Here is a 20,413-nt window from a genome sequence, read left to right as displayed (position 1 = left end):
TTCCCAAAACCATTAATAAGGATGTTCATTTCTTTCATCTTAAATGGCTGATTTAGCTTTGGCAAAATGTTATAAAGTACAAGGATCTTATCCAATGCCTTTCACCAATAGATGGTCTACTAATTAAGCCTCAGTAAAGGACCAACTCACATGTTCGACTGATTTGGTGGTAGCTGTACGATGGAGACAGAGTGAGGGATTATCCTTGAATCACTGGAAGCAATTTTCTCTTTCAGCTTGCTGAGTTTGAACTCCAAACTGGCTTGATTTGGTGCATTTTGATTGTTTTATAATGCTTGAGCTACCATTCTGTCCACTTTAAATCTCAAGCTCAACAGTCTTTTCCCCTGCCACTGGCCTAACAATTGTTAACACAAATTGCAGAGAATGTTAGGCCAGTATGTGTTCTTAATTGCAAAAGGATCACAATAATAAACCACCTTAGAAATTCAACGTGTTCTAGCATTTTTGGCCAGATACACTAGTATTACACATCTTGACAATATCAGTCACCAAAGTTATCTACCTTTTCAACAGAAAAAAAGGCACTACAACTACAATCTACAAGTACCTCGCCGAAGCAAATTCAGGTATATAACCACTCAAAACAAAATGACACAAGGAGAAAAAACTTTTTAACATGCCAAAACTAACCATAAATGAATTAGGACCCATGAGAGAAGTGGATAGCCCCACTCATAAAAGGAGGCCTGAAATAAACTTTTGCAGGTGCAATTTCACCTTCCCTAGTACTCTGATACACCTTAAAGTCTTACTGAACTTAAATAATTTTTAACAGCAGAAGAAACAAAAACATGCATCAGATTTCCTGCTACAATCCTACAGTCCGCTGCCAGTGGCTCGGAAGGAATTACTGTTGATTGACTTGTGCACCTTAACCATTCATGGGTAGAAAACCTTTAATATTAATTCAAGGTTTTGAAATACTTTAAAGATACTTCGAAAATCTGAACAAAAGACATCTGCAGAGTATGTAAAACAGAATACTAGAACAACCTCCTCCTGCCCTCACTCACTCATTCCATAATGATTAGGCATGATAATTAGAATGTACAAGTAAAAAAAGTTACTGATCTGAAACTCCACAAGTCCATCAACTTGGATCAAAAATAAATCTGGATTTGTTTAAAAGGTGAAGCATGTTACCATGTAATACATATTTTAAAGAGGTCCAATGATGACGTAACCATTTGCAGCATCAGCTGTACGCTGGAGTTCCTCTTTCTCAAAGAAGAGAGATAAGCTAGAATACAGAAAGAACTAAGACCTCAAAAAAATAATGGACTACCAAGAAAAAGGCAGTACAGTTTAGTTGCTTATTGCTGGAAATAACAATAGAAGCTAAACATTTGCTGTTTCCTATGTTACATGGACTCACCTAAGGGGTCCCGCACCAACAGACTAGTGCAAAATGAAGGAATGGACATGGGTATGACAAGGAAAGTGAAGATTCCAGATAACATGATCTGTATCTACCCGAGAGGTGGGGAGGGGGGGGGGTTGGGTTGGAAGCATTGAGAAGTTAACGACTGATGCCAGAAGATTTTTCTTTTTTTCCTTTTTCTTTTATCATTATTCTTTAATTGTAACATGAGGTAAAATTCCATTGAAAACACTAAAATCAAATGCTATTGGTTTCTCATCATATCCTTAAAATAAGCCCAAAATAATAAGAAAAAGGTAGCTGGGACCTGGTCAACATGATGCAGACCAAATTATCAAAACTCAAAAAGGCAATTCTGTTTTGGCTGGTCAATATTCTGTCAAAAGAGATAAATCTCAGCCTTCTAATAGACCAAGCTAATTTTAGAAGGTATGCAACAACTGATCCTTAAGTCATTTTAAACTAAAAGTTTTGTCAGTCTAGTTTAAGGTCGCACACATTTCAGGAGCAAGAACGTAAGAGAAATTTAAATCAAATGATAAACAATTTAGATGAATCAATAAACCCGACTAAATGCCCAAAGATAATCAAATAGCTCAAATAATCAATTATTCGCCAAAGTGCTATCGTCACCTCTTATGCTCAGACATTACCTTTCTATTTCAGGAACAAAAACTGTAGCACGTTCAGTTAAAAGGGACCATATGAATAAGTGTTGAACAATTGAATGTCAGCAGGGACAACTAGTGACAAGGTAAAATCTACACAATCCCTATCCACACTAAAATGGCTGGTCCAACAACAGCATCTCTTTCAAGTAGAACAGGTTAATTGGTGAAAGCAGCTTTTAAATACCAAACTGACGCAGAATGAAGAGATCTGAACAAAGATTCTCATAATTTCAGAAAATAACAGATTTTCAAGTTCTCTAGCCGCCTTCCATGATGTATTTCCATTTAGATGTGAAGTTTGATGTATAAGTCAAAGCAGTTTACGTTCCAATTTTCATGAGTTTTTTATACTTCAGCTCATGCTAAAATAAGCCATAGGGTGCATAGCAGAAGTCTTTTTTGACAGATTCAAAATTCAGAAATCCAGTCTTCTTGCTAGAAGCTCTGCAAGTCTTTGGAAATGGAGGCCACCTGCAGTAGTAGTAAAGTCCAAATTGGCTTCCTTTAGTTTTTGAGCTTTTAGCTTTCTTAGTTGTTGAGTTCTGGTCCTTTCTAAGATCTCCTCCCCCCAAGTCATGTTCCATACATGAATATAGGTTGTAATAGCTTTAGGGCAGATTGAAATGAAATGAAGCAATTTTCAAAAGATGCTTCCCTTTCTATCTCTCTCGCTCTCTGACATAATGCATGAGTTCTCTGCCTTTTCATCTCCTTCCTCATCTTCCTCTCTAATTTTTGTACCAACACTTAAGTCTATTTTCTGCACATAATAGACACCTAAAAGATCCAGTGTGCTCGCATGTAATCCACACCTAATTTCATTGCTGAAACCTAAAGATCCTGCGTCACAAATTCTGTTAACCCTCCCCTGACCCTAGCATTATAGTAAGGACTAGCATAATGAACATTAGAAACTTAAGCAGCTCATTGAGGATATTTTCTAGCCATGCTGCTTTAGTTCCCGCACTGTATCTTTAAACATTTGAAAGCTAAGATTACTCTCTCCACTTGAATTTTTTTTGTCTTTTAGCTAATACATATTTGTCACTATTCTCCATGCCCAAACCCATGCACCTGCCAATCCCCCCCCGCCCCCCCCGGCCCCCCAACAAAAAAAAAATTTTGGGTTCAAATCAAGATTCCAGAATTTGGAGTGCTAAAAAGCAACAAGAATTAGCACCAAGAAACTACAAAACTTACAAATCTCTATAAATGTTTCAGTCTCATCGAACCACATGTCTGTTATACAATCAGTAAAAGGCAATAGTTATTAGAAAACTGCTTGCTAGCTTCAACTAGAAGAAGACAGCTGATTCATTATCATATCTTCCGAAATTTTAAGTTATTACCCAGCATATAAAGCACACTCCTTAAGGATTGCAAGCAAAAATTCAGATACAAACAGGGCAAGGATCTGGCTCTTTACAGACAAATTGATGGAAACATTTCCACGTAACATAAGGTGGAAGAAACAATTTGCGTATGCCATAGATAACCATCATAGTCTAGTTCACAAAAGTCAAACCAAATATGACAAGAATTACCGTCCTTTTCCCTTTAGCAAATCAGTTCGCTTCAGATGTAGTATCACAACAAAAAAAAACATTACTAGCCTTACATAAAAATTCCTCCTTTGGCATCTTAACTTGTAATTACATTCATAACGATCCTCATAAGAAAGTCTAGATCCCAAGAAATTTAGTGACCACCTTTTTGATGATTGTACAGAACCCCAACATTACCTAAATATGAACCAACAAGCAAGCATTTATTTCTTTAAAATGAAGTCACAAAGCATCATATCCATAGTACCATGTAGGCTACAGATCAGTGTAACTATTATCGCAAACTAAATTCACGGCCAAAGAAAATGTCAAAAGCAAAAATGCACCAGTTCCAACGAAAAAAGAGTAAACAGCATAATTCATACAGCAACAACTAACAAGCTGGTTTGTTGTTCCCATATGCAAGTCCACCAGTGAAAAAGCAGCCGTCCACAAAACATTAACTCAAAATTTAAGCTATTAAAATCAATAAATAAATGGAGAGATCTTTCCCAACAATACCCTGCACCTTGCTGTTACCATCATTCAAATGCAAATTGATAAACCCCAACTGAGATCTAAAGCAGCACCAAAGAAGATCAATAACTATAACAAATGGTAAATGATGAAGTTAGCTAAGTAGAACTCCACATGGTGAAGCAAACAGCTACCTAGAACTGCTATACCTATCTCTACGAGAGAGAGACAGATTTCAGTTTCAGACAAAAAACAACTGAGTCCCAAACCATACTTAAATCATTTGTATGCAAATACAATTCTTAATCTTTACACGGAATATATTTGAAGCCTACAATCCTAATTAGTATAAAATACATAAGCAAACCACTTCTAATTTAAACATTCAATAATTATGCTGAAGATGAGATTCGCATTAAACATTACTCTAGTTGAAAGTGCATAAAAATTCTCTCTCACGCTTAGAAACAAAGGAAACAGCAAAAGAATGTTGGCAAAAAGTACCTTGAACTTTGAAACACAGTATCAATCAAGAAAATGCTGCATCTCATGATGCGAGTCAATTGATAACCAATGTAGTTTGGAAGCACATTACTAATCAAGCAAATGTTGCATCTCGTTACTAGGAATCAACTAATAACCTACGTAGCTTGGGTCGCCAATATACTCCGCAATTTGCTCAAGGCGAACATTAAGCAATTCATGTGAATCAGCATCCCTAACCACACCTGTTTCCTTCTCTGTATCCCTTTCCACTAGACTTCCATAGACACCCTTATGTTTACCATACAAAACTAAAACCGGTCCTCCACGCCTTGGAAGTGCTGTCTCCAGTAGCTCCTGATCCACCTCTTGTATCAACTCCCTGTTCTCATCCATGGATATGTCACAAGTTGTTGGCCCAACCACATCCACGACCTCCCCTTTTTTCAGGTACAATCTTCCACCTTTTAAATTCTTGCTTATAATCCTCACTCTGATATGGTTAGTCAACCAGGATGACTTATCGCTACCCTTAATCTCCCCCCTTCCCCTCTTACCATCCTTCTTCCTATCTTTCATTTCTCTATCTCTACTATCCGTCCAACTGCTCACCAAATCTTTATCCCTACCTCTGCCAATTTTCTTATCACTAACATCACTTTTCTCTCTAATCCTCAACTCCTTCAGCTTCCTCAAACACCTCTCCTCCTCAACTGATCCCAAATCGGCTAAATCACTAACATAAACACTTACATCCTCCTCACTCTTTAAAAGCCTCAAAATCGCAACTTCCGCACTGTGTTTCACCTCAAGTATCCTACCTTTCATCCCAACTTCCCTTCCACCCACAATCCTCACTTCTTTCCCCACATAAAAGTCCTTTTTTTCCCTTCCCTTCTCCTTACCATCTCTGTCACTTCCTTTTCTCCTACCATTATTAGTCCCACCACCATTTTCACGATTGGCTTCAGCTGGTAATTCCGGTAATCCACCAGTAAACCCTAACCCTTCCTTGCCAGTTCGTTTCTTTAACACCACTATGTCCACATCCTTTTTTGCATTCTTTCCGATACCCTTGCCTTCAACCCAACCATACCCACCTAACAACGCCCGACCAAATCCCTCAACGGGCATATCCTCAAACTCCTCAAACCCAGCATCCTCTGGTAACCTCTTCAAATCCTCCCTCAATTTATGCAACACGGGGTCTCCGTTAGATGCCGAACCAGGAAATTCCTGTGGGTTCGCTCCAGCCCCATTACCCGAATTACGCAGGTTAAGGCCGTAGGACATACTCTCAGAAGTAGGGTCAGACGAGCTAGATTCAACAACTTCAAATTGGAGCATTGGTTGATCTTGAGCATCAGATTGGAGTGGTAGCTCGAGGTTCTTCATCCTCTTAGTCGGCCTCCATTCATTGGGCTTAGGAGGAATTACCCGATTATCCCGATTTTTGGCGGTTGGGGCCTTGGAGGAGTCGAATTCGGTAACGAATTCTTTTGACTCTTCGGAGTCGGTGGCAGCGGCAGAGGGTTTCTTGAGGGTTGAATTTGGGGGCTTTGAGGAGAGGGAGAAAGAGAGCTTCATCTTAGCAAACAATTGAAAGAAGATTCTAAACTAAATTCTCCAATCCCGCAAAAACCCCCAAGGTCGAGGCTGCCAGAAAACCTGCAAATAAAGGCAAGGACTACCTGCCGATGACTCTCCGATGCAATTGATGCAGTAATTTCGCCTGCAATTATATAGGGCTTAAGCAATTTAGGTATTTTCTTGGCTAACCAAGAGTGAGAGGAGGGAATAAAAAACTAAAAAAGAGAGAATTGGAGCAGTAGCAGCTTCGTGGATGTGCTTTTTCTTATACTAGTTTTTTGGGCCACGGGCTTCGCGCGAGCATGCTCAGGTCCTATTTTTAATAAAATCAAATAAAAACATGTAATATTAGCAACATATTGGTTATAAACTCTCTTTATCCATAATACATCGAGCTATTTGAAATCAAAATCACTAATTAGTAAGCACATGATCGGTTACTTCAAGAATCAGTAGTTCAAAGTTCAAGGTTCCAGTGGTAATCAAATTCTAGTACTGAACAAGTTTCACCTGTTCTCTGCTGCCTCAAATTGCACTCCATCACAAAAAAAGTGTTGACATTAGTTCAAATTGCAAAAAAGATTATTAGATTATTCAAGATACAGCCATTAACTTGCACAAATTTTGATACAAATTTTGTGCTCAACTATCTCAAAAAAGGGAAAAAAAATATCATCTTAATTGTGATTCAATCAACTGACAACCCTTAAACAGCATGTCAAACCAAAACCATGCAAATCCACAATTTTAAAACAAGAAACTCTAACTTGGGCACTTGAGATACAAAATGTTCAAGTCATTGGCCACGCATACTCTTTACTAGGTCATTCTTTTCAAATGGCCAAAGAAGGTCTTTCAAGGCCATACTGACCATCCAATCAACATTAAAATGACACCTAAGACAACTAATGCAAGAAAAATAGCAGGAATTCCCTGAATCTGTCAATAAGCTGCGTAAAATAGTTGCAGCATAAAATCTAGTACGATAATACACTTCATTGCAGAATCTCTATCAGTTCTAACAAAAGAACAACAAACAGAAAAGCCTAAACATCCACACATGCACAATGTTATGCGTTCCAAATGCAATAATAAACAAATCCAGAAAGAAGAACAAAAGAGAATTAACGTATTCACCGCCACCTTTTAAACCAATGAACAAAGGAGAATTGCCAGAAACCCAAACACAAGTTGCTTTGCAAACAACAAATAATTCAGAAGTATGCCTAGTACAGAAGTGGACAAAAGTTTCCCAATCCAAGAACAAAACAAACCTCAGGAGATCCAGGTGCAATTCCAATGAAAGCCTGCCACTGTTCAGAAGAATCACAATTTATAATTGATCAGATTATTGGATAAATTAGCTATTCTGTCTAACATCTTTACAATAGTCACTTGCAAAGAAATGCACAAAAACTAACCAGAATTTTCACGATTTTTTTTTAAAGTTTAGCATGTATTTCATGTAAAAAACGAGGACCAAGAAAAGCATGTCATCCAATGATTAATGATGTACGGATGTCCGGATGACCAAGCCTGACATCTTTGATGCTTCAAACTAATATGCAAGCTCAAGTGCTTCATGGCCAGAGCCCAGATTAAGGCAGTCCAAATACAAGTCAAGTGTAGATTTTTCCTGGCTATATATATAGCATGGTAAATTACATCTCCAGTAATTCTATACTCCTCTAAATGGAGCACTGATATACACAGAAAATATACTTAGAAAGCTGACCACTATAGCCATTTTACTGTTGAAGAATTGCAGTAGCTTGATCTGATTGATCCAATGACTACCTTAGGAAATCATAAAATATAGGAATTAGGAATCCCCATTTCCGCAGGAATGCTATTATCAATAACCTTCACAGCTTTCAGAATTTGATTGGCTTGTGGCACAAGTGATTTCTTGACTTCTCCAAAAGGTCTCCAGAAGAAAACACATGAGAGTAGTAGTCACCGCATTTCTTCCTTCTACAGAAATCTGCCTAAATGACCCTAAACCAGCTGACCATCCTGGCATGCCTCCTTGTTCAGCATAACAAAAATCAGTTTTCTCAAAGTTGTCATTATTTCCTGTCAACTTAGGTGTTGGATTCGACACAAATAGAAGTTTGGTTCAACTTTCATAGATCTATGTTGATTATAACAGCAAACAGCCGATTGTCTTTAACAAGAAGAATGCATCAAGTTTTCTCATCGCAGCGATGTTGATGCTTATGTTTGACCAATCATCCTCAGGCACCATTCACATGACATTTACTTAGACTTGAACTACAATGGTCGTGGCTTCTAACTATTTTGCCACAGTAGTCTTAACAAACATACATCAGATCAGTCCTTTAAAATCAAACTTAATAACTGTAGTAAGGGTTGTTCTAGAACTATCCATACACTAACCCAAGCCTCAAATTCTCATCACAAATGGCCCGTAGGAGAGAGTAATTCTTGCATCTAAATATTAGAGATTCACAAACATGCTCCAGCAAACTATTTTTGCCAGACACTATTCTCTATTTACATACTCCACTTTCTGCATTCTAACTATTAGCTGCACCACCCATAGACATCTAATTCTGCCCAGGCACAAATGGCAAAACTGAAATGGAGATAGTACACCATTGATGAGCATAGTAAGTGACAACAACTACACCCTCATGTAATGAGAGAATGGTTAAAGAGAGAGGTATGTAATAATAAAATCTTGTTTGCTGTTGTAATTTGCATAAGATACTTACCATTTGAAAAAGATGCACATTCTTTTTGGCCTATTTGAAGCAAAATAATTATGCACAAAATTCGTGGCAAAACTAACAATATTTTGTATGATGATGTCAAGACTCAAATCCCACCCCCCTTCCAATAAATTTCATAAACTTTCATTCTTGGCTATAGAAAGTATTGAAAAAGACTTAGTGGAAAAGATTTGGATTCAATTCCAATGCCTACAACTACTGTTTTTGATTTATTATATTCACTGTGAGGTATTTTGTCCAACCATCATATGTTGGTATTCATTGCTCTTAATCAATCCTTCAATTTTTCATTTAAAACGTCATATCCTTGGAACTTGTGTTTGGGATAAATAACTGATGATATCATATATTATATAGCTAAAATCATTATTTCATCCAAAATGGTGCAAGCTTGAAGAGTCAGAAATATATTCACGCTAGTACGATATTGTCCTCTCGACATATTAATTCTTAACACAAAATACTGCACAACTATCAATATAACTTTTCACCATAAGAAAGAAATTATCAACTGATGGAAGTTTCATGCCTAAGACAACTCTATATGACATATATAAGATAATCTAAAATCCAGATGATAGTTATATGCATGTGAAGTATGAAGCCATAGGTTGATATTTTTAGCATTTAAAAAATTTCAGATTTCAGAAACATAGCACATTAAATTACGCAAATTGGCAAGTTTACTTACCAATTTTGAAGGTCAATTAAGAATCACCGAATCACCAAAGGTTGCTTGAAGCACATGCACTTAGAGATTTTCAAACCCTGCATAGATCATACCAAAATGCTTTAGCGCATAAATTGGTCAGAACACAAATCATGGGATTAAACATTCAATCAATTACATACAGGTACGTGCGATTAAAGATTCATTTAATCACACACAAGTAAAGCTTCAGTATGTGTTTAGATGGTCATTTTTAGGCATTTTTTCTTAAAGCTACGTAATTCCATGGGCAATGCATATCTCTGGCAAAACTGGTTTCGTAGACAAACTTCAATATTATACTGAAAAAGAAGTACGTTTTGAAAAAGGAAGAGTAAGAAGAGTGAACAAGCGTACAAACCTTGCCAATCTCACAAAAGATGGTAGCCAGGAAGAGAGAGGGATCGAGCAGTATTGAACAGTGGCAAAAGATTTTAACCACCAAGAACACGAGATGGTGGAGGACGAAGAAGGCGAGGGGAGGGGTGGGTGCATACCAAGAGTTTGTGAAGGAAGAGGCTGTCTACTACGTTTATTCTCAAGCGAATGGTGCCAAGTGAAGGGTGCCAAGTGTCAAATAATCAACCAACGCTTACTGGGAAAGATGTCCAAATACTTAAAATTTGCGGGGGGCTTGCACCAATATACCTACTAGCTAGAACCTAAGAACAATCAAGTGAAAGTCTGCTTAATATTCAAAATACAAATTGACAAACAGCTAACATGCACAGTACTTAGTAGACCAAAATCTTCAATCTTACAACCAAGAAGCTACAAGAATAACCAAAAAAAAAAAAGTACTCTTAAACAACTACATCAGTGAAATTCATATTCAGCAGAAGATAATTGTAACAAAAACAAAGAGTGATAGCAGCAAACATGGAATCAAAATTCAGCCTTCAAAATGAAGATTAGATATACACAAATACCTCATCAACAGTATATAGAGAAACCTCTCTAAAACCTTTTGTTTTATGCTGGACCATCCACCGATTGGATTAACAAAGAAAGCTCAGCTCTTCCCTCCCTACATTCCTTGCAAATAAACGGGCCTAAATGGAAAACACAGAAATTCAGGTACCCTCAGGTCCACTACATTAAAGTGGGGAGCAAGGCCGAAATGGCTGATAGAATGCCCTGTAGTAGGAGTGGGAGTTGAGGAAAAGATTAGGCTAAGAACTAGAGAATAAGGGGCCGGCGGGGGGGGGGGAAATTGTGTTGAAGCAGGGCAGTTGACCGAAAGTGGAGATGGCAAGAGACGGAGAGGAAAAGGGAAAGGGAGAGAGGAGGATGTCGCAAGGTGCTGCCGGAGGAAGAAGAGAGAAAGCGGAGGCAAAGTAAGGAGGCTGCTTGTATTTTGGTTGGTGTCCACCGAAGGATTCAATGCCTACTTGTCGCAAATCTGCCCAAAGACCATTCAGCAAACAAATGCCACCAGAGTTCAACAAAATTACAAAGTAACCAGTCCAAACTCCTAATAAAAAGTCACGAAAGTTCCTCTAAATTACCAGATAACTGATCCCATTCCTAACCAAATGCCACTCAAATTGATCAATATCATAGCAATAACCGGTCCAGAAACAAATGAGAATTGCAACGGTAACCGAGCTTGGTACTTTTATATCCTACCAGTTTTTTTCGGCCTCGCTGTGACAGCCCCACCTTCCCCTAAGGCGAACCAAAGGGATCAGCGGACTGCCTGCCCAACTCTCGCAAGGACTAACGGTGCAGTTTAGAGCGATCTATCGCGTTCCGGAACTTATAAACGCGCGTAAACAAGTCAAAATGGCAAAATAACCCAAAATAAAAAAAAAATGAAATCCGGAATCGGCCATGAATAGTAACCGACCCGTCAGAACCCAACCAAATACCAAGCAAACGTTCACATCTTGAACTTTAGTATTTACAATCCAAAATTGCATACAAAAGTATTCAAAAGTGGATACATATATGGTTTGCCAAATCAAAAGAGAAACAGACCCAAAAGTACATTTAGGGTTTCAATAAATGAGCTATACAAAAGATATGTCCAACTAGCTCATTTCGGCAATCAATTATCAATTGCAGTCCAAAAGTAGTTATTTTCCTGTAAGGAAAACAAAAGGAATAGAGTGAGCTAATTGCCCAATGAGAATACTACCCAAGCAACAGAGTTCACATAGACATAAAGTTTTTCATTTCAATTCATCAAAAGTAAGCCAAGGCACACGTCAATAATGAGGATAAAAGGATACGGGTGGCTCTCAAGAGCCCTTTTTCCTCGTTTGCATTCTTGATTGGATCTCATTGACTCTCCGTCAATGTTCGAAAGTAACCAACCGTAGACTCCACTTTACTTCCATTCCATCCACCTAACATCCCCCTACCGGACCCGAATTCCAAACACTTGCACTGTGGTATTACTCGAGTATACCGGAATCGAGAGTCTCTCATACTACAAGATTCCTTATAACTTTTTCCCAAGGATCATTAATTGGCACGACCAAGCCCTCGCCGGCTCGATTCAATCAACTACCAATGGGGTTGAATTCAATGATAACAATTGTAGTCGTTGGATACTCGTCCAATCGACACCAAGTCAAGTATTTTCATTTCATGTAACATTCCAATAACATGATAAACAATAAGTGAGAGTGATAAAGTACGCTCTCATTTCATGTAACATTTCATGTAACATGATAAACAATAAGTGAGAGTGATAAAGTACGCTCTCACTTCAATCAATGAACATTCAACTCATCAAGTTCAAGTATCAAAGCTATATAGTAACACACAAGTGAGTAGTACACTCACCAAGCTTGCAAATGGTGTTTCATGCACTTCCGTCAAAAGAACGTCGTGAACCACCGTCACGCCCTAAAACATGCAAACAAGTACAATGAGACTCGATAACGAGTCATAAATCAATGCCAAACACGACCCCAATAGGGTTCCATAAGCATATACAAGCAGTAGGGGAAACCAGAAAATCCGGAAATGGATTTAGCTTTGCCCTGAAAAAAATAGTTTTTGACCTCTTTTTGCGGTAATGGCACCCAAGGCACTACGATTACCGGATAAAGGTGTACAATACACCATTTCGAAGCTAAAAGACAGGGCTACAACATTACAGAAGGTCACTCAACCCAATTTTGAGTGCAACCATGTAAAAAATGCAAGATACTACACAAAAACCGTAAAACAGATTCACAGAACGTATTCTAGCGGAAACATCATAAATCAGGCTATCCAAGTCCAAATCCTGAAATTCCAAAACCAACTGAAAGCTAAGAAATAGGGCTACATTTCATCAGAAGGTCTCAACAACAAATTCCGAAGAAATTCCAGCCAAAACACCCAATTACAGGCGCAATTCTTACATTCGGGTAAAACCAGGACAGCAAGGGTAATTTCGACTTTTTTCATTCTACGCTATTCCGATTGACCTGAAATTTTGTAGACACCTCTAAAATGTCATTCCCTACAACTTTCATGTTTTAAGCCAAGGCCAATTCGGCCTCTAACTAGGAGATATAAAACCGGGCAGAATGTTATTCATAAAAACCCTAACTTGTCAATTTTTCTTCCAAACAGAAATTGATTGTAATTACCCACTTTTTCCACCTCCTACAGTCATTATATACCATTTCCAATCATCATAGATAGCCACACAATCATGTTCATATTAAAACAGAAAAATCACCAATAAATAGAAAACTTCACTAATTCAACCACAAATCAAGATGTAATCCATAATATCGCACCTTATACTACCACAAATCACAAATTAAGCATCATTAGAGGGAGGAGAATGGTTCTTCTCAACTCACCTTAGAAACAAGAGAGAGGGAGCAATAGGTCCTCTTAGCTTTCCAAATAACTCCACAAATCAACTCCTTAACACTAATTGAAGAGGTTTTATGGAGAAATTTCAAGTTTCAATGGTTGGTTGGATGGTTTTGAGCTAAATGGAAGCAAAACTTGAAGAGTTTCTTTCTTTCTTTTTGAGAGAGAGGGCCGGCCACTAGAGGAGAGAAAATGGAGAAATTTTGGTTAATTTTGTGCTTTATTTGGTCAAATAGAAAAGGTGAATAGTAGTCTTATTGTAAGAAGCAATCACATGGTGACACTTGTCACCTTTTATTAAATGCTTACCTAAATTGTCTCTCTTATACCAATCCACTTAGTATCCTCTAATTATTTCTTAACACCCGATAAATTAATTCCAGTATCCAAAACTTAACCTAGTTGGCCGAATTTTTCCGAACTTTTCACACTAGTGGTCCCACGTCCGGTATACGCTCTTAATTTCTCAAAACCTATTCGATACTAGAAAAATCATCTAAAAACTATATCTGCTCATAAAAATTATCTAGAAAATTTTCCGGATACAGAAAGTGCAGAAAACAAGCCATTGAATATAATAAAACCCTAAAATGGAAAAATTACGGGCTCTCACACTCGCTCAATAAGCGAGGGTGAACCACTGAACTTGGTTTAGTGGCCATAAAAAAGAGATTTAAGGTGGCGTTTGGTTTAAGGGTATGAAAATTAAGATTTGGAATCATGTCCAATTTTTATGTTTGGCAAATAGGTATGGGGTTTGAAATTTTGAAATGATTTCTAAAAACTTGGTAACTTTCAATCCCGAGCAAGTTGGGAGGTTTTGTCAAATCCTCTATCTGATTCCAAAATAAGTTTTATTAAACCTTGTTTTTGATCGATCACCTTCCCTTCTCTCATCTCTGACTGTCTCCTTCCTCCTCCCTTTCCTCTCTTCCCCCGCCTCTCTCTTCCATGGAAGGCAAAACCTCCCCCCCTTCACCCCCAGTAAGCCCATTCCTTCTCTCCTCCAAAAATTCCCCTCTCTTCTCAACTCTAGTAGGCCCCTTCTCCCTCAGATTTCTCGTCCTCCATCCACCTTTAATATTGACCAGTCTTCCCTTCAAGACACCACTTCTCCTCACTCACTGTCAAGTCATCCCCAATCCTTACCCCAATTGACTTCTTCCTTCTCCTTGTGAAATCAAAGTGATGGCTCATAGCAACAATGAGTTGTGGCACTAGGTGGACAATATTGGGGCTGCTGGAGATTGAATCTCGATGGAGGACGGAAATTGCTATTTGGTTCCTAGGATAATTTTTGGATTTTTCTACTCTTATGTTCCAAGTGCCAACTATTGGCAAGGAGAAAGGTAAAGACGAACTTGCCAAATCTTCTATTTGGGAGTTTATGCTGTTGATTGGTGATTGGAGAATGAAAAACCAAAAAAGTGCTCAAGGAAAACAAAAAATTAATTTTGAGTCCCATTCCAATGGATTTTGTACCAAGCACAATATATTGGAATGATTCATCTCATTCCAAATCCAGAATGAATGATCCCGAATCCAAATCTGATTCCAAGGTGTGAACCAAATGCCACCTAAGTCCCTTCTTGGATTATAGGTGGGGGTTCAAATCTCACCTGCAGCGAAAAAAATTCAAGAGTGGTGCCAAAGCACCCCTTTGGTCTAGTCAATTGTTATCGTTACTCGGAAAAAAAATGGGCGAGGGTGCCCAGATCCTATTTAATCAAAATCAAATCATAGAGAGTTCTATCAGCACTACTACGGCCATAAACTATGTTATAAAAGTACTTGATAACTATCGAGTATTTGAAACTAAAATTACTAATTAGTGATTATGGCATTGTTCATCTCCTCAATCACCTCTTCTAAGTTCAATCGACATTAGTAATCAGATCCTTGAAGTACTAAATAGTCTTACTGAGAAGAACAAAATGTCATCTCATTTTCACAATGTATGGCGGTAAAAACTTAATCAACACGAAATTGATCCTACATGAGCTAGCCACTATTTATCTCCCTTGTGGTCAAACCTAGACTACTAAATCTTGATTGTCACTGGCAGTTTTAGAAACTACATCTGCTTCTACCTCATATTCTCCTTCACCTGTTATGCACATCAGAAGACTCCTAAGCTCAATAATTATACAAAAAGGAGGTAGGACAAACTTAGGTATTGCTTGTTAGAACATTAACCAAAAAGAAGACTAGTTAAAAGTGATCAGCCGGAATCAAAAGGAAGAAAGAAGTCATTCAAAGAAAAGGTTACAAAATAATCAATTTTGAGGATATCAATTAACTAAGTGATAGCATATAACCAATTATTTTGCCTCTTTGTTCAGATACCTATCGAATTCCTAAGGTCAAATACACAATTACCAGAGCTCCAAGTCCAAGGTCTATATGAGTTTATGTAGTTTTAATTTCCAAGATGATGTAAACTCAACCACCAAAAAAAAAAAAACTTAGCAGACTCTGTTCACATAATTGTGTTTTGCTTGAGCAAGAAAATTACTAACAATAGAACAAAAATGCAAACCTGCAGTTGTACCTTGTTTGCTTTTCACCCTAATGTGTCCTTTGATCCCTTGTTTTCTATGCTTTGTCCTACTCATACTTCCCTATCAAAGTTACCTCACCCAAATTTATACTTATGCTTAGAACTCCTAAATATAAGAAAAAAAGGAAATGAAAAAAGAATAAATTCTCTATTCCTAGGTGCAAATGGAATAAGTAATCTGATTAATGATCCTGTCATCCCCAATTAGAATAAGATTAAAACATGAGGCCAAAGGTGGAAAAAAACGTTAAGTCATACAGTACAACCTCTCAAAGCCAACTATACATCAATTACTCACATGGTCTAGAAGGAAAAGAAAAAGTAGCCAGCATGGCGATGAACAAAAATTATAGCTTCTATGTGGAAATAGTCAAGGCTCTATCTCATTCGATATGATAAACTTCCTAGAAACTTTCTACTTTCTACAACATTATTGGATTTTGGAACGGGCAAACACACACTCAAAAGCTATACAACATTGGTCAATGACACTAAAGAAAGTCATGAACTCGGCCATTGTGAATGCACACAGATAGTGACTTGTCCTACCATGGTCAATGAGTTTTAATCGAGTCAATCTAGAGTTATGTTTCAACAATGAAACAGGACTGGAGTAACATGTGGTGTTACAAAATGTAAAGAATTAGTAGTAAATTTGTTCAGAGGGCAATATCAGCAGAGGAGGTAATTGCCTACTCTCAACCACACCACTTCTTCTATATTAAGACTACCAATTCTAACAGTATTTTCTCAATTTGAGTTTTGATCTAGTCAATCTAGAATTATGTTTCAACAATGAAACAGGATTGGGGAAACAAACATGTGGTCTTACAAAATGTAAAGAATTAGTAGTAAATTTGCTCAGAGGGCAATATCAGTGGAGTAGGTAATTGCCCATTGTCAGCCACACCACTTCTTCTATATTAAGACTACCAATTCTAACAGTAATTTCTCAAATTGTTTATGAATATATCAATAGTTTCAGTATTTCAGCGTCTATTTGTCACTCTCAAGAGGCAATAAGATCCTATTGAAATGGTATTGACTTTTGAGTCATTAAAAGATGCAATTTCATTCTTCATATGTTCATGGCTTGCAATTACTCTAAATGCTACCAAAAACAAACAAACTAATGACATAAAAAAAAGAAAAAAACCCAATTTAAGAAAGAATTCCACAAAGCCATTCCAAATTCAAATAATGACATACGTAGTCAAAATAATCCCAATCTAAGATCTCCATTCACCATCCATATAGCTAAACAAATGCACGTAGCTAGTTATCTAAGTGCAAATTTAACATACATAAATAGTTTTCTTCATTATAGAAAATAGTTACCTATCTAAGCAAGCAATTAGTCAAGTTTTTGCTCATTAACTTTTCAATATTGTATCGTGTTCTCACTCATGCCTTGCATGCAACTCATATAGATCCTAAAATGAAGCTAAATCACTAAATAGGACAAAGGTAGATACTGAAGTTCCATAAAAGTGCTCTCAGAATCTATTCCTTAATGATTTCAAATATTCACAGTTGGATAGCTCCAACATATTAGCTATTTCCCAATAAAATCAAAGATTACATTTACATCCATTAGAAAATATTCAGGAATGAGAGAAATGACATCTGGTGAAACTATCCCAATGGAGAACAATTTCATTCCTCATTGAGAACCAATGAAACCAAGTTAAAAAAGAATGAGTTGAGGTAAAAATATTGGAGTGCAAATTTACCATACATTAACAGTTTTCTTCATTATACAAACAGTTATATAAGGAGGCAATTAGCCATGTTTTTGTTCATTAACTGTTAATTGATTTTCTATCATGTTCTCGCTCATGTCTTGATTGTAATACATACATATATATATATATATATATATATATATATATATATATTAAGTTGAAGCTAAAGTACAAAATAAGACAAAATTACACATTGAAGTTGCATAAAAGTGCTATCAAAATATGTTCTTTAACAGTTTCAAATCAAACAGTTGAATAATTACTCCAACATATTATCTATTTCTCAATCAAATCAAAGATCATATTCACAAATTGCTAGAAAATATTCAGGAATGAGAAAAATGACATCTGGTGCAACTATCCTAAAGAAAAATAATTTCATTCCTTATCAGGAATCAAGAAAGCCAAGTTAAAACAAGAGGATTGAGGTGAAAAAAATTCTACCAATAGCAAATCAATGGAAATCTCGTTGAACTCACAACGCTCGTCCAAATAAACAGAAATAATCTCATCTTTTTTGGGAGGATTTTCAATAAGCTTCCACATAGATGATGGAAGAAACCTTACTTTTCAATTTTACCTCCCTTGAAAATGATTCAATTTCATAGAAATCCAACTTCAATTGAAGAAATAACAAGAACAATGGAGTTCGGGGATTACAGAAATAATTATAATTTCATAGAAATCCAACATACACGTTCAGAATGTTATTAGAATATCCTGTAATTGGATCAACATATGCTCGGAAGAGACAATTTCTCTCCACCAATGGTATAATTTTGTTATAGAAAATGGACTAACCGTGTGGAAAGAGTAGCTATACTTAAAAAGTAAGATGTGATAAAACAAGAGTGAAATACCTCCTACTAGTTCTCAACTGCCTATAGTAGTATTCAGCTGTACTACTACAAGCATAATAACCCAACAGGAACTCACATACTTCAGGATTTATAGATAGATTTGTACCCTCTCATGCACAAAAATGAGGATCTTAACAGAAGAAGATCAAGTTATTTCATACAATAACTAATAGAGGAAACTTCCTAAGCTCTCCAACAAAAACAACTCCCAAAGATAGAAAAGACATCCAAAACTGTCACATTAATAAACAATTCCAAAGGACAATTTTCTAGACTACATTCAGTTTGAATCAGAAAATTAGTTGCAACATGCACACTCAACCAGCAAAATTTTGCTAAACCCAGCTGTTTCCTATGCTCTCTACTCTCCACCGGAGATGGTGCTGATGGGACTACCATAACTTATACAAGCCTACTATATCTCAGAGAAATTTAACATCTTTTCTAGTTGTTTCTTCCACGAGATAGATCTTCCCACTTCAAATTAAATGAGTCTGTTCATCATTATAAAAGCTATCATACAATTGATTAAAAAAGTGGATGAAGCATACCACACCTAAGATATCTTAATTATCAATTGCCACTTACAACAAATAAATGGAACTTTCAGCTATTACCCAGGGTCACATAATAGGAAAGTTCAACAACTTATAAAGTTTTGATGTCTTGCATGTACCCTTTAGCTATCATTTTTCATCAATGGAATTGGTTTGACTAATACAATATGCGATTTCTCTTTGCTCTACTTGTTATTCCTACCCTTAGTATATTTTCATTCTTTAAGTACTCAACAAATGGTGGTCTGACAATATTACAAATACATATATTTAGTTGAAGATTTTGCTTTGCTATTTTTACAAATAGGTTTTGGGCATTAGGCAAAATAGAACTTGCTCCTTTCAAGCTTACCCGAACTTCCAACTAATGTTTCAACAACAAAGAAATTAGAGAGAAAACAACAAATATTCCAGCATTATTACCCACTAAACTCACAAACAAGAAAATAAGATCATGAAAAGCATTTTAAATTGGAGCATAAAATTTGAATTAAATGTTGGTAACCACCAAAGAAAAAGTTGACAAGGAAACTTCACCATGCTTTTCTACTAAAGAAATTCGGTATGACAGCAGCGGTGGCAGACTCCGGTCAACAAATAACAATTCCTCCTTTCTCCTTCGACTTTCCTTTTTTTTCTAGCTTTGCCTTTACTTTTCTTTTCATCTCTGTTTCTTCTTTGCTTATTATGGGATGGGGTTAGAGAATTTAAATAAAAAGTACAACAACAACAACTCTTCACGAGCTTACTATGTCTGAAAATTAACCCCAGACGGAAAGAAAGATATAACCGGTCACAAAATAGTATTTGTAGGCAATGGAGCACCACAAACCATTTTACACCGCTCCATCCAACTAACAATAAAGCAACACAAAATGCCCTCAAAGTTGCTCAAAATTACGTTATAACCAATCCATGGGTACTGTAGCAATTCCAACTCGCGCTTTTAGGATAGTAAGGACTAGTTTTTGGTAGCCACACAAATGTGTGGCAGTGCCCAGAAGGATTTTAAAAAATGCAAAATATGAAGGTACTAATTATTCATTTCTAATTCTAGTGCTTCAATATGAAAACTTATAAGACAAAAATAGTAACCTGCTAATCTCTTGGCTTCGTTCAAATTGAAGAATTTGATGAAAGATTTGAAATCCATTCAAATTGCTATTGTTGTTTAGATTATTTAAGAAAAATTGATTATTTATAATGACCACATAAAACTCTTAATTGCATC

General features: G+C 36.7%; 1 protein-coding gene across 6 annotated transcripts; it reads right to left on the bottom strand.

Annotated features, from left to right (window-relative positions):
• Positions 1-19,999, bottom strand: LOC113742270 (protein MOS2-like). 6 transcript variants are annotated; one of them, XR_011813673.1, is made up of 6 exons: positions 19,720-19,999; positions 12,429-12,491; positions 10,565-11,721; positions 9,618-9,694; positions 7,445-7,483; positions 1-358 (listed from the first exon to the last, which is right to left on the bottom strand). XR_011813673.1 is itself a non-coding variant. In XM_072047729.1 (5 exons), the coding sequence occupies exon 5, from the start codon at positions 6,165-6,167 to the stop codon at positions 4,731-4,733; it is 1,437 nt and encodes a 478-aa protein (XP_071903830.1). In that variant the 5' UTR covers positions 6,168-6,483; positions 7,445-7,483; positions 9,618-9,694; positions 12,429-12,491; positions 19,720-19,973; the 3' UTR covers positions 4,623-4,730. The 6 variants fall into 6 exon arrangements, 5 of the variants coding, with proteins under 5 accessions (XP_071903830.1, XP_071903829.1, XP_071903831.1 ...); XM_072047729.1 differs by lacking the exons at positions 1-358; positions 10,565-11,721 and adding an exon at positions 4,623-6,483 and having other exon boundaries at positions 19,720-19,973; XM_072047728.1 differs by lacking the exons at positions 1-358; positions 12,429-12,491; positions 19,720-19,999 and adding exons at positions 4,623-6,312; positions 6,442-6,483 and having other exon boundaries at positions 10,565-11,015.
• Positions 20,000-20,413: the final 414 nt, after the last annotated feature.

Source organism: Coffea arabica, chromosome 4e (genome assembly GCF_036785885.1).
Source record: "Coffea arabica cultivar ET-39 chromosome 4e, Coffea Arabica ET-39 HiFi, whole genome shotgun sequence".
Taxonomy (NCBI): Eukaryota; Viridiplantae; Streptophyta; class Magnoliopsida; order Gentianales; family Rubiaceae; genus Coffea; species Coffea arabica.
This window is presented reverse-complemented; position numbering and strand designations above follow the sequence as displayed.